The 13,355-nt window shown below is 38.1% G+C and overlaps 1 protein-coding gene across 3 annotated transcripts in view; it reads right to left on the bottom strand.

The window, feature by feature from the left end:
• Positions 1-12,776, bottom strand: part of LOC306868867 (NACHT, LRR and PYD domains-containing protein 12-like) — a 37,555-nt gene extending 24,779 nt beyond the window's left edge. Inside the window, exons 1-3 of one of the 3 annotated variants that reach the window (XM_079415301.1) lie at positions 12,699-12,776; positions 6,601-7,334; positions 6,053-6,149 (exon numbers count right to left, since the gene is read on the bottom strand). In XM_079415301.1, the coding sequence (XP_079271427.1) occupies positions 6,053-6,123 (71 nt within the window). In that variant the 5' untranslated portion in view covers positions 6,124-6,149; positions 6,601-7,334; positions 12,699-12,776. Of the gene's footprint in view, positions 1-6,052; positions 6,428-6,581; positions 7,335-12,698 lie in introns of those variants that run through there. The other 2 variants (XM_079415302.1, XM_079415300.1) reach the window with 2 other exon arrangements.
• Between the last annotated feature and the right edge of the window lie 579 nt (positions 12,777-13,355).

The following is a 13,355-nucleotide window of genomic DNA, read 5'->3' as shown; positions in this document are numbered from 1 at the left end:
CTGAGGGTGAAACTGTGCGTCTGTTAGTGTCTTTGTTACAAGATAACAGAGAAAGGGAGAGAAAAAAAAAAATCCTGAGCCTGAACTTTTTTCCGAGGGTTGGGGTTGCAGGGGTGGACACATACACAGGGTTATATTTGGCAAATAAACAAACAAACCAACAACATTTGGAAATTATTTTCCTTAAAACTACCTGATAAATAAACTAATAAAACAAAATGGTACAAATAAAGTGTTGCACACGCAAATAACGCAATGACTGTGGCAACTTTAACATTTGAAAGGATACTATGGCAAAGTTACTGCTTTCCTTATTCAAACTGATTTTTTTTTCATGAATATATGATTGACCTGAAGAAAGAAAGCTGTATCATAAACTTGGAAAATTATGAGCTGAAAAACAGGCTTTAATGTGACTATATTTATATATAAACTAATGTGAGGCATATATAATTGGTAATAAAGTATCAAAACCAAGTAATTACAAGGTTTTATTGTTAATTACATGGCTTCACTGTTAAATACATTTAAAATGCCTGTATTATAAAAAATACCTGCAGAGGGCGTCAATGGCCTGGTGATGTTTCCTGTGATTCAACGGCGTTTAAATCCATTTCATTTTAATGCTTGGCCACATGCAAAGTCAGAAACTTTTATTTTGAAATCGCGATGTACAATCAATCGCATTATTAGAAATATTTATAAGGTTTATAAATGATTTAAGGCACAGGTTTATAAATGACTTACGTTACAAATCTATTGAGATAACGATAACGCACAGTTTTCCCAGATGAACGTAAACTCACCAAATATGCAGAGGAAGAGTCAGGCCCCTTTCACACACACAATCTTAACTGGTAAAATAAAATACTTTTCAAAACTACAGGTAAATTTGTTCTGGCAATCATATATAGTTCTTATGGAGATGGTGTGATTATTTTGAGCTGTTTACAAAGCGCTTCTGCTTTTAAATATGGCGCTAGATAGACATCTTTGACCACTGCGCCTCGCAGCTTTTTCAATGTGTCGCTCGCACAGCCGCTTCTTTAATGTGCGTCTCGTGTTTATAAGAGCAAAAACTTCTGATGGCTAGTAATGTTAGTTTGGTTGAGAGTGAAAGCGGTGTTCCTCTCATACCATTGTTAGGCAAACTCATGAACTCGAACGTGATATCAACAAGTTTTTTTAAATGTAGGACTATCTTTTTTTACGCAGCCAAACGCCACACGTTGGAGATCTTTAAGCACTGAGGGATGCTTTCTGGGAGGTGTTTTAGAGACCTGTTAAAATAGCAGCAAGTGTTCAGCGGGTGACACTGTTTTCACGGTAAATCAGATCAACATTGTTTATGAAATTCTACAAAACCTGAGAGAAAAAAAAAATCAAATTATCATGCAGTGCGATAAATTAGCTTATCTTCTCTGCAAACCATACAATGAAGAATGAATAATTGTTTAACTTAAAGGCAAAAACAAAACAAAAGATGAGCAGTTATTCGTATAAAGAATGAGAAGTAACCATGGAAACGGACAGCGTATCCTGCTAATATGGCGGCGCCTTCCCGAAATGCAGCGCGGAGTGAAAAGAATGTGACGTAACGGTTAGTTCCATTCCTCGATCCTGATTGGTCAGCAGCTGTGTTTTATTCATGATTCAGCGCGGCTATGACCGCTTCACCCAATGGTTCTGTGTATCACTGAGCAACACAAACAATCATTAATATAGCATCAATACGGTGTCATTTATAATGTATTTTGGCAGAATTAACTGTTGCATCTTTCGTCTTTAATATTGAGACCCCGCCCTTTCCCATCTAATTAACGCTTCTCATGCAGAGATATGTTGATGTGTGTGCGGCGCACGTCTGTGTGGAAGCCTACAGTTTCCGAAGTGAGGAGGGAATACTACTGTATTTATTAGTTTTCTGTTTCAGGTATGATTCTGTATGTTTTTATGTCCATCAGTTTACACTGTAATGACGCTTGCAAACTCGCGCTGTGCCGCGAATCGGTCTGTTTTAAACTAAAAGACAGAAAACAGACATTTCCTCATGCTGATATATAAGCAGATGTTGATGAGAAAATATAATATATGGTGTTAAAACAATAAACGACAGCAGATGATAAGACCTCTCTATTTTTATTTAAGCTCCAGATGAGAGGCATGTTTACTGCTGCTGTCAGGAACTTTTTTAGCGGAAGGACAGCATTTAACGAACTTCTCATAAAAACATAAATTTGTGGTTTTTCCGCTTCGCGTCATGCCCATAGACAGTAAAAAAACATGGACGACGCGTCTCCGCTCCTTCCACTATAGAAAAGTGAAGCGAATACATCTCAGTATGGCCGCTGCCATCTTAAGTAAATGATGTCATTTGGAGCCAGAGTCGTTATCAAAATCAAACTTATCACAAAAACGAACAATTAAACATATCAGCCTGATAACTACCTTAAATGACCAAAACCATATTTCGTAAAATTGTATTGGAAGTGTATTTTATTCTTTTATTTTGACTTAAGTCCCATTCGTTAACATGGAGAGGGCGGGGTTTATGACCTGTACTGCAGCCAGCCACCAGGGGGCGATCAAAGAGCCTGCAGCTTCACTTTTAAGCATGAGTGAGACACACCCGGTCATGCCTAACAACGCCCTTCAGCCATTATTTATTCATGATACAGCACGGCCTCTCGTACCTTATTGCTTATTGCTGACACATATACATACATACATGCATATATATACATATATATATAATTTTGAAACAAAAAAATGAATAAATGCGGGCGCAGCTCAAACATCTATTAACAAACATACGTGTTTATTGTAGCACTACCATCCATAAACACGGCAACATGCAGCCTGCAAAACACTAGGCTATCAAAGAAATAATACAGTTAAATAAAATAAGAAAGTAGCCTAAATAATTCGTAACAACTTCATTCACATGCTGGCTAATCTGCGTTGGCCTGATAACAATTAGAATGTAAACACTAATGCTTAAGCCTACCTTGGCTTTTATATAATGTTAGATTTAAAATTCCTTGACAGAAATACAAAGATGTTGATACTGTCCGGTTTAAGGGAGGCCCTCATTGGTGTTACGCACTGATGGTTCAGATGGTGTGCTTGTTGCGCAAATGCATTTTAAGCAACTGTGGCCAGGTACTCTTGCCTCATTAATCTACCACCAAGCAAGTGGGTCTTCGCTGGAAATGCTTAAGGAAATGGAAATGAAATGTATGGTGTTTGAGGTAATTCGTGAATTTTGTGCACCAACAGTCTAAATAAAACGGTTTACAGCTAAATGGTATATGCTATAAATACCGAATTCTATTGCAACTGTAATTATTATTGCACTTGCATACAAAACTTTGTATTTTATGCTTGTTATAGAGTGTGTGACGTCACACGCATTACCTCCGGTGGCAATCAACTATCGCGGTGGTGACGTGGTTGTCATGGAGACCGTCACAGCCCTAATTGCTGCTTTATGTGATGTAAGCAGAGCAGCCTATGAACTCCTTGCTGAGTGTTGAAACTGACTTCTGCTATTAAAACGGCAAAGAACATATTCTTATGCACTTTCAGATGCAGTCAATCTTTAGGTTCTCCTGGGTTTTCTGCCAAAATAAAAGCTTTATGGTTTAAAGTTTGAAAGCAAAGAAATTTACAGCCATAATGTATTGCAATGTTTGCAAATTATTATTATCAAATGCTCTTTTTTATAATACATTACAATAGGGAGTGGTTTAAGTTTTTCTTTTTTTAATTATTATTATTATTATCATTTTATTTCGCTGATCTCATGCCTTATTGTTGTTTCCCCTTTAGCAGAAGCAGGGGCGTAGCGTCTGGGTATGCACGTGCATATGGGCCCAGGCTGACTGGGGGCCCGCCGAGGGGGACCTTTTAATTAAAATGAGGGTATGAATTCATGGCCATATATAATTTACATAATTTCTTGTGTGCGTTTGTTATACTGCTGCCGTAGAACTGCGTAATGTTTAGTTTTTTTTTTTTAACTATGTGCAAACACTGCATTGTCACGGCCAAATAAAATGATAATTTTCATTTTTGGTTGAACTATCACTTAAAGAGCACTGTCTTTATCTACAGAGTTCTCAGCTCTGCAGACTGCAACGGCTCAAAGGGAGCCCTCTGCAATGCTGTAAGCACCAAAGGGAGATCCCAAGAGGGTACTGGGTTAGGGCGAGGAGGATTTAGTCTCTTCGCACCTCGCAGGAACCTGATGATCAGGTCGTGCTTCCCCAAAGACTCACCGTCTACAGGATCGTGATGTGCGGCAATTGTGGCTACATACAATTTTAGGGAGACAGCCTTCGCTCCAACCCTTCCTGGAGGAAGGAAAGCACAGCTCTGATCGGGCATCTCCGGGGGTCTTCCCAGTGAGAAGAGCACCATTCAACAAACAGGTTCCACTTCAAGGTATAGGCCATATTCACACAGCACAAGAATACGGTTGACTTTTTTGCGCCCCTAAAGGGCACGTCGGGAAGGGGACTCCATTTGTAGGGATACTCTAAACGAAAGTGAACAACTGAATCCATTCACAAAGGGCCCTTCCAGAAGTCCGTTAGCGAAGGGAACATGCGATGGTCACTTCACGGAAGTGATTTCCGTTTGTGATCATGTGCTCTTCGGATAGGAGATCTTGCAATGCGTTTTAAAGCAAAGTTAGTGTTGATTTTCGACTTCACATACAAACGTAAGTAGAATAAGCCAATTATATTTGTCTTTATTTGTTTATTTGTCTTTAACCTGCATTGTCAAGGTAACATCTTGTCAGTCATTCCCTTCACCAAGGGAATTCCAATCGCTTATTCCAGACAGTAATGCCCTACACCCTTAAAAGAACACACATTAAGGGCACTGCCCTTCGAAGGGAGTAGGGCATAGGGATGCTCACTTCAGTTTGGAATTTGCCCTGTATCACAACTGTATCACATCTATAGCTTTAGCGACACCTGTACCTTTTTTCTTTCTTTCATTTGAATGATCTTTTATTGAAAGACTATCGAAAGTTGCCATTCTTTCCACTGAAAAAATATGAAGCCTTAAATTTTACACCAAGGACATTGTGGATGAATTTGCCAAAAGAAAGTCCCAGAGAATTAAATTAAATACAACTAAAATAAGTGAGCCGTTTTTTCTTTATTTTCTGTCTTTTGACGTTTTGGACCACTGTGTGTTTGTGCTGTGTGTTTGCAATTAATTTAGTATATATGGTGGCATTTTAGTGCCATAATATTTTTGGAATAAAGTCAAAATTACGAGTTGTGTTATATTGAGTGAATAAAGTTAATTAATGTGAAAATTCCACCTACTCAAAAAAAAATGTCTGTGGCTAACTGACTGATTATGAAAATAAAACAAGGTTATCAAAATTATATTGTTGGTGTTTCTGAGGTAAATGTTATGCTATGATTGCTATAAACTATTCACAAGCTATTTTATTTACGATTTTTTAAACACTGATTGATCGATTACATGAGACATTCGTTTTATTAAGTTATGATTTTTTCAGGTGAATACAGTGATCTCACGCCACATTAAAGAGCGTAAAAACACATTTATTGTTTGCATTTCGTAATGAAATTGACAATTTAAAGGCTAAGATGTGTGTTATATTAAAAGTAACAAAACACATTTATTGCGATTACTGGGTGGCTGGCTCACTACAAATAATGAATAGACTTGAAAGCATTAAAATTATTTCTAAGCATTTATACACAGCTGTTTTATTTACCTGCAGAAAAGACAACAATAAGGAGCATTGGAGGCCACATTAACCTATAACATTTGGGGGGGCCCATACAAATATTTTTGCATATGGCCCTGGGGCTGATGCCACTGATAAATTTCTTAGCATGGTTTTCATTTCAGTGATCATGCAAGTGTATCAGGAGCTCAACTAGTTAAATGACTGAGGAATCTTTATTGTTATTAAAATATTAAAAGAGAAGAACCTCAGTGAGTAAATCATCATTTAAAATAAAAAAATAAAAATCACATCCATTCTCGTGATACTCACGCAGGGTCAAAGGCAACAGCAGGTCCATCATTGAGATAAGGGGGCTCAAACATGGATCTGTTACTCTTCATAGACACACAGCTGAATCCTGGAGATGCTGCTCTCTGAGCATCAACGTAACTCAGATAAGGGGGCAAAAACATGGATCTGTTACTCTTCATAGACACACAGCTGAATCCTGGAGATGCTGCTCTCTGAGCATCAACGTCACTCAGATAAGGGGGCTCAAACATGTATCCGTTACTCTTCATAGACACACAGCTGAATCCTGGAGATGCTGCTCTCTGAGCATCAACGTAACTCAGATAAGGGGGCAAAAACATGGATCTGTTACTCTTCATAGACACACAGCTGAATCCTGGAGATGCTGCTCTCTGAGCATCAACGTAACTCAGATAAGGGGGCAAAAACATGGATCTGTTACTCTTCATAGACACACAGCTGAATCCTGGAGATGCTGCTCTCTGAGCATCAACGTAACTCAGATAAGGGGGCAAAAACATGGATCTGTTACTCTTCATAGACACACAGCTGAATCCTGGAGATGCTGCTCTCTGAGCATCAACGTAACTCAGATAAGGGGGCTCAAACATGGATCTGTTACTCTTCATAGACACACAGCTGAATCCTGGAGATGCTGCTCTCTGAGCATCAACGTCACTCAGATAAGGGGGCTCAAACATGGATCTGTTACTCTTCATAGACACACAGCTGAATCCTGGAGATGCTGCTCTCTGAGCATCAACGTCACTCAGATAAGGGGGCTCAAACATGGATCTGTTACTCTTCATAGACACACAGCTGAATCCTGGAGATGCTGCTCTCTGAGCATCAACGTCACTCAGATAAGGGGGCTCAAACATGGATCTGTTACTCTTCATAGACACACAGCTGAATCCTGGAGATGCTGCTCTCTGAGCATCAACGTCACTCAGATAAGGGGGCTCAAACATGGATCTGTTACTCTTCATAGACACACAGCTGAATCCTGGAGATGCTGCTCTCTGAGCATCAACGTCACTCAGATAAGGGGGCTCAAACATGTATCCGTTACTCTTCATAGACACACAGCTGAATCCTGGAGATGCTGCTCTCTGAGCATCAACGTCACTCAGATAAGGGGGCTCAAGCATAGATCTGTTACTCTTCATAGACACACAGCTGAATCCTAGAGATGCTGGAGTGTCAACAGGAGCCTCCTGCTTTCTCTCCGCATACACACTCATTTTACATGCTGCTCTTCTGCTTCTCTTCTTCCTAGAAAAGAAACTTGATTTCAGGCCTGTGTGTGGAAACAGAAAAATGAAGTTAAGCATAAGCTCTGTTAGAAAGGCTCTAATGGCACGTCACTATATAAGCACTGAATTCATTTTTGCAGTCGTTGACGTTAGGGGTGGGACAATAAATCGATATGGCGATATATCGCGATCCTTCTCCATGCGTTACGAGTATCGATATCTGGCGCCAAACATCGATATTTTCATTAATACAATAAGGCGCTCTAAATAGATTTCCCTGCTTCCAGCGTCTAAAAATGCGTGGAAATCGTGACCGCGCCATTTCCAGCTTCTTTCCAAAGCACTCTGAGCAACCATGAACCACATTCTCTATGAAGATGAAGCACGAGGAACCGATGGATAAACAGATTTCCAGCCACTGTATTAGCTCTACTGCTATATTATGCTATATACATTTACATTTATTCATTTAGCTGACGCTTTTATCCAAAGCGACTTACAATTGCTATATATGTCAGAGGTCGCACGCCTCTGGAGCAACTAGGGGTTAAGTGTCTTGCTCAGGGACACATTGGTGTCTCACAGTGGATTCGAACCCGGGTCTCTCACACCAAAGGCATGTGTCTTATAATGTGTCTTAAGTTGATAAGCAGTTAATGTAAACCTGTGCACATAAAGACCTTTCTATAGTTCTGTTGCGTTTTATTTTTGTCCTGTCAATAGACATAGAATATTCTTAATCAGTGTCCGGACTTTGGAGGCTATATATTTCTTGTTAAAATTTAGACTTTCGTGCTCTGTGGATCATTAATGTCCTGGTCAGTAGCATACCTGTTTGTGATGTACTGCTATATTGTTGTGATACAATTAGGCTATCCTGTTGTAGGGATTTTCATTAAACAATGCTTTTGAAGGGTTCAATAGCTAGCTAAAGTCCAATTAGCTAGTAAGGCATTGTTGTCAAATAAAAGTGTTCTTATCCTTCCGCAAGGGTATTTTTCTACAAGATTTATTTATCAATCTTCATTATTTGTTATTATCATTTCTTTAACTTGTGTCATGCGATCTGGATTCTTTTCTTTTAAGCGGTTCACTCATTGGGTTTGAATGGTTAGATGGAGTTCTGTCTGCAGAGTCTATCGAGCTTTTGCAGGAGTCAAGCCCAAGAATTTTTATATAAATTTATATGCATTTCAGCACCGGTATTTACGTTCTTTCTGAGTTTTCTGTTAGAACTTAAATACTACGTTCTATCATTTTACTAACTTAACGGCCATCCCATCACAATGCAGTGGTTTAGACTCACCTGATTGGAGATTTAGAGAACTCTCGCCTCATCTTTACAGAGGTCATTCATTTGGACTGGTGCTGCTACGAATGCAGCCAAACGTGGGGTTCAGCCTCCTCTATCAAGCTTCTGTGTACATGGTCATTACACAGCCTATCGAGTTCTAGGTAGAATCCGACTATGAAATTATCTAACACTCCTGGCCTTCTCATAACACGGCCTAACGTGGCCCTTCACATAACTGGTCTTTCGTAGCTTTTGTGTTACATGACACGTCCTGTCTTTCCGTGTTAATTGGCCTAATGCCAAACAGTCAATGTTAATAAATATTTATACTATGGGGCCGTTTAATGCTTGAACCTGATTGGCTGCTCTAAGGTGTGCAATTATTTTCAGGGAAACACTCGGCAATCGTAGTTCCAGGGAGGTCCTGACTGCATTACATGTCCATATCACTTTGCCAAATGATTTCAGTTATTTCAGAGGTCCTTAGACTCCTAACAGCAAAAGAACCAAAACCCACAAAGACACTGGCCAAAAAAATAAATATAGTAAACAATAGGATAAAAACATTTTCATGTTTTTGCCACAAAATTACGTTTTATTATGTACGGAAAGCACATACTCTGTCTCTTCCGCTCTCTCTCCCTCACAGACACACATATAGTTTGCACACAAGATAACACATGTTGTTAGTGCTACTCTGACGAATTTATCAGTAACATCAACTTAAAAACTACATGACTTATCACAAGCGAGGTAACTATGGTGCTGTTCGTGAAGAAAATGAACTTAAATTTCACTATTAGTAGAGACACTGCTGCTGAAAAATTTTAAGAAATGCACAGACTAACAGAGGTAATTCACACGCTCTCCCTCTCTCTTTTACTCTCACCCTAATAACTAAGATATTAACTGCAGTCTGCCATCAACGGCTCAAGCCTCGTTACTGGGTCTAAAATGATGTTTTGGAATTAGCAACAGAGACGTTGTATGAGATGCGGAAGAAATGAATTCTTACTCGTTTTAAGTAAAAAAATCTCTGCTTCACGTTGTAGCCGTAATAAAGATAATGCAAAAATCTGAAGACTGTTGTGAAAATGAATGTTAAAAATAAAAATGTGACATGAAAACATGAACACATGATTAGAACACTGTTAGATCATGATTATGATGCAGCAATGTTATTAAAAAAAGAAGCATCTAAAAAGGAATAGCTGCCTGAAGTGAAGCTGACTTTACATAACATAGACGTAACATTACAACTTGTATCTACACAAAAGGACAAGAAAAGCAGAGAGAATTGACTTTAGATTTCACATTCTATAAAGTTCTCATTATAATACTTATGGCATTAATGTTTATGGCAGATTTGTGCCATATTTTCATCAAGCGATTCCTGAATTTGCCTGCTTATTTTTGAAGTCATACGAAGTACGAAAACAATTTTAATTGAAGCATGCCTACTGTTGAACAAATGTGATGAAAAAAAAAAGCACTGCTGCATTATTATAACATCAGTATTTTCAAAAAAGAAACATCTAAAAGCAATATGACCGTCTCAAACAACTATGTCGGGCATTGCATTTGAGCATGAAACTGAACACCGGTGAGCAACGCATTCAGCATGTTAATAAAGTTTACTATCCCAATGGATCCTATATTAGATTAATCAGATGTATGTAGCTAACCCAGACATCACTACGTGACTTCAAAGCCATGCCTCTTTCTTCTCACATCTATACTTTGGACCACATGCTGTTGCAAGCTAAACAATCAGAGTTTATGTTAAAGGTTAGGTTATCAGAGTTTTAGTTAAATTTGAAGTGACAACGATGATTAATGTCGATTACGTTTTTGTGTGGGGGAAACGACACGTCAGATTCATGACATTCCATTTTTAGTAGCATGAAAAACAAAATGGTTATTAAATTTGGGATTAAAACATACAGAAATGAGCAACAAACATTCCCCATCACTGAATCGGATGATTTCAAGTCTAGCAAAACCTCACTGAATCTCACCGTCAAAACAGCAAAATTAATTTCTTGTTTAAGCTACATCATTTTTGCACTGTTGTTTATGATGACAGTATTCGAGACAGTGCAGAATGCATTGTGAGCGCATGATCTGAACACAACTGTAGCGTTTTGTGGATTTTTCCTCACCAGTGACTAATCTAAACACATCTGAACGGCCATTGCATCCATGCGCTCAACACTAACGTGTGCGAATTGTTATAATTGCAATGCTGAGGGAAAAAACGTGCATAATGAAATCTGCATTGTGAGCAGATCTAAGCGTATGCCGCAATAAACACTTTTCATTCATTTTCACATTTCACTTTAATCTTAAAAGATTTAGTTTAACTGAGCAGGGGTATTTTTGTTTACCTTGTATATGGCTTGAAAGCGCAGACTCATCCATGAAAAAAAAACAGGCTACTTAAGTATTTAGTTTTCGTTTGAACCATAATTTGTATTTGTCGTTTTCAAGCCATCGCTGACTGAAGCAGCAATCTCCCAGCATGATTTATCTCCCGCTCTCTTCCATCAGAGGACGCCTGTCTATAAAGATCACACGTGCAGGCTCTATGTAAAAAATTATTAACTATTCAGTAAGAAAACTAATTATGAAACCATTGCAACTGCATTTAAGCACTTTCAAACACTTTATCCAAAATCCAAGAATTTTTCAAACCTTGAAAACACTACGTTAAAATTCAAGCATTTTCAAGGAATTCAAGCACCCGTACGTTATATTAATGTATGTCAGTGAATTTAAACTAATGCATGCATTCAGAGTATAGGCGCGTGCTTGTGTGTGTGTTATTTGGCCAAGTGCCACTAATGTTGTGTTTTTGTAATGTTTAAGTATTATTCTTATTTTTATCCTGTGGTAATGACTTGGTATCAAGTATCATGTACTTTTAGTGGTATCGGTACCGACTACTAGATTTTTGGTATCGTGACATCCCTACAGTAGGTTAAAGACAAAAAAACGTAATTACATTTCACATACATTAGATTATATTACATGCATATATCACAGTTATACTATTAGAATTGTTACCAGAAAAAAACCAAATCAACAAGAGCTCTTGAGTGGAGCTCCACTCGCCCCTTAAGTCCGTAGCCAGCCCCTGTTGGAGTCTTCAGAAATCACCCTTAACAGAGGAAAGGATAGTACGAGCCTATCGGACATTCAAACTAATGTTTTAATGTGAATTTGAGATTGAACTGAAAAATGCTGTATCAGACGCAGGTAATCACTATCATTCAGTCATGTTCAATACAATAAGCTTTTAATGAAGCAACTCAACGTTCCTTTGTTATTATTTCTAAAGTGACGTTTTGGAATTAGTAAGTAGGCTTGGGCTCAGCTGTTAACTTTAGCTTTGCATCCGTGGTGGAAGGAAGTAGTTCACATAGAAGAGGGCTTTTAAAGACACGCCGTTGTTCATTTTTATGCATTTACACACTCGTGCCGTCAAACTGTTGTATAAACGGAATATCACATTCGTAGACATGAGATACGGCTGTATGTCGGCACGCTGTGATTACCTAACTACATTGATCACAAATTATATATAATATAACATATCAAATTATAAAATAAACAATTCAGTACTTTTTATTTTTAATACTTATGTGCTTTAAAAACCAAATGCTTTTGTACTTTTACTCGATTCAAATTTAAAAGGAATACTTAAGACTTTTACTTGAGTATTGTTTTATTAGCGTATCAGTACTTTGCTCGAGTACTTTATTTCTATTTGTGTAGGCCATGATTTCCAAGCTGGCTTGGCGTTAGGCCTATTTGATAAAAACGGAGAATATAACGGCCTTTAGCCGTTTAATGTTAAACGTATGTTTAACATTAATATATAAAATTCCTAATATAAAACTAATTAACCGCAGTGCTTAACTTTTAGGTGTGTTTGATTAGGATTGGGGAGACTCGCACAGAAAACACTTCAGGCCTAGAATTGGGAACTAACCGCGCTGCTCTTCTCTTCTCTATCAGGAGAATAAACGAGAATAATCTTTAACGTGTTTGAGTTAGACGCAAAAGATCCTTATTGATATAACAGCCCCATGAAATGTTTAAACGAGCTTACCGTCACCTGCGAACACATCGTTGATTTCGAAGCATCCGGAAGCGCGTCGATCGCTTTCGGTTTCACTTTAAGTCACGTGACTTCCGCTTCACTCAGCGCCGCACTACGTACTGTACGTGATGACGTTTGAATCCAGGCTACGTGCTATGCCTTTGCTTGCTCTTTTGTTATACTTTTGAATGTCAATTGTTCAATACATACACTTAGTAAGCTATGCCCTTGCTACAGTAGGTGTAAATTACTTAATAAAAGTTACCAATAATAACAACCATAGTATTTATTCATCTCTAAAGCAAAACAAATCACTTCTTTAAACTGACAGATAAATTGACAAGAGTGAATTAGAGCAATGTGAGACACCTGATGTACTCATGCAATAATGCGTGAATTTAAACTGAAATCACTTTTTTTTTAAGTCCTTTTTTATTCATGGCTTTTTGAAAAGTAGAACATTGTGATTTGAAACAATAACCTTGTTGCGTTTCAGATGAAAACGGTGAGTTCAATAATGTCTCACTTAATTATCCTAATATCCAAGACACATGGAATCACTGAATAACACCCATGAATTACATTCAGTGGGCCTTTTAAGTGAAAAAAAGACAATAGTAACATGATTTTCTGTGGTTGCTAGGGTGTTGCTAAGCAATAAAGTAG

This window comes from Barbus barbus (genome assembly GCF_936440315.1).
Source record: "Barbus barbus genome assembly, chromosome: 4".
NCBI lineage: Eukaryota > Metazoa > Chordata > Actinopteri > Cypriniformes > Cyprinidae > Barbus > Barbus barbus.
The sequence above is the reverse complement of the archived record's forward strand: the minus strand, read 5'-3'. Positions and strand labels throughout refer to the sequence as shown.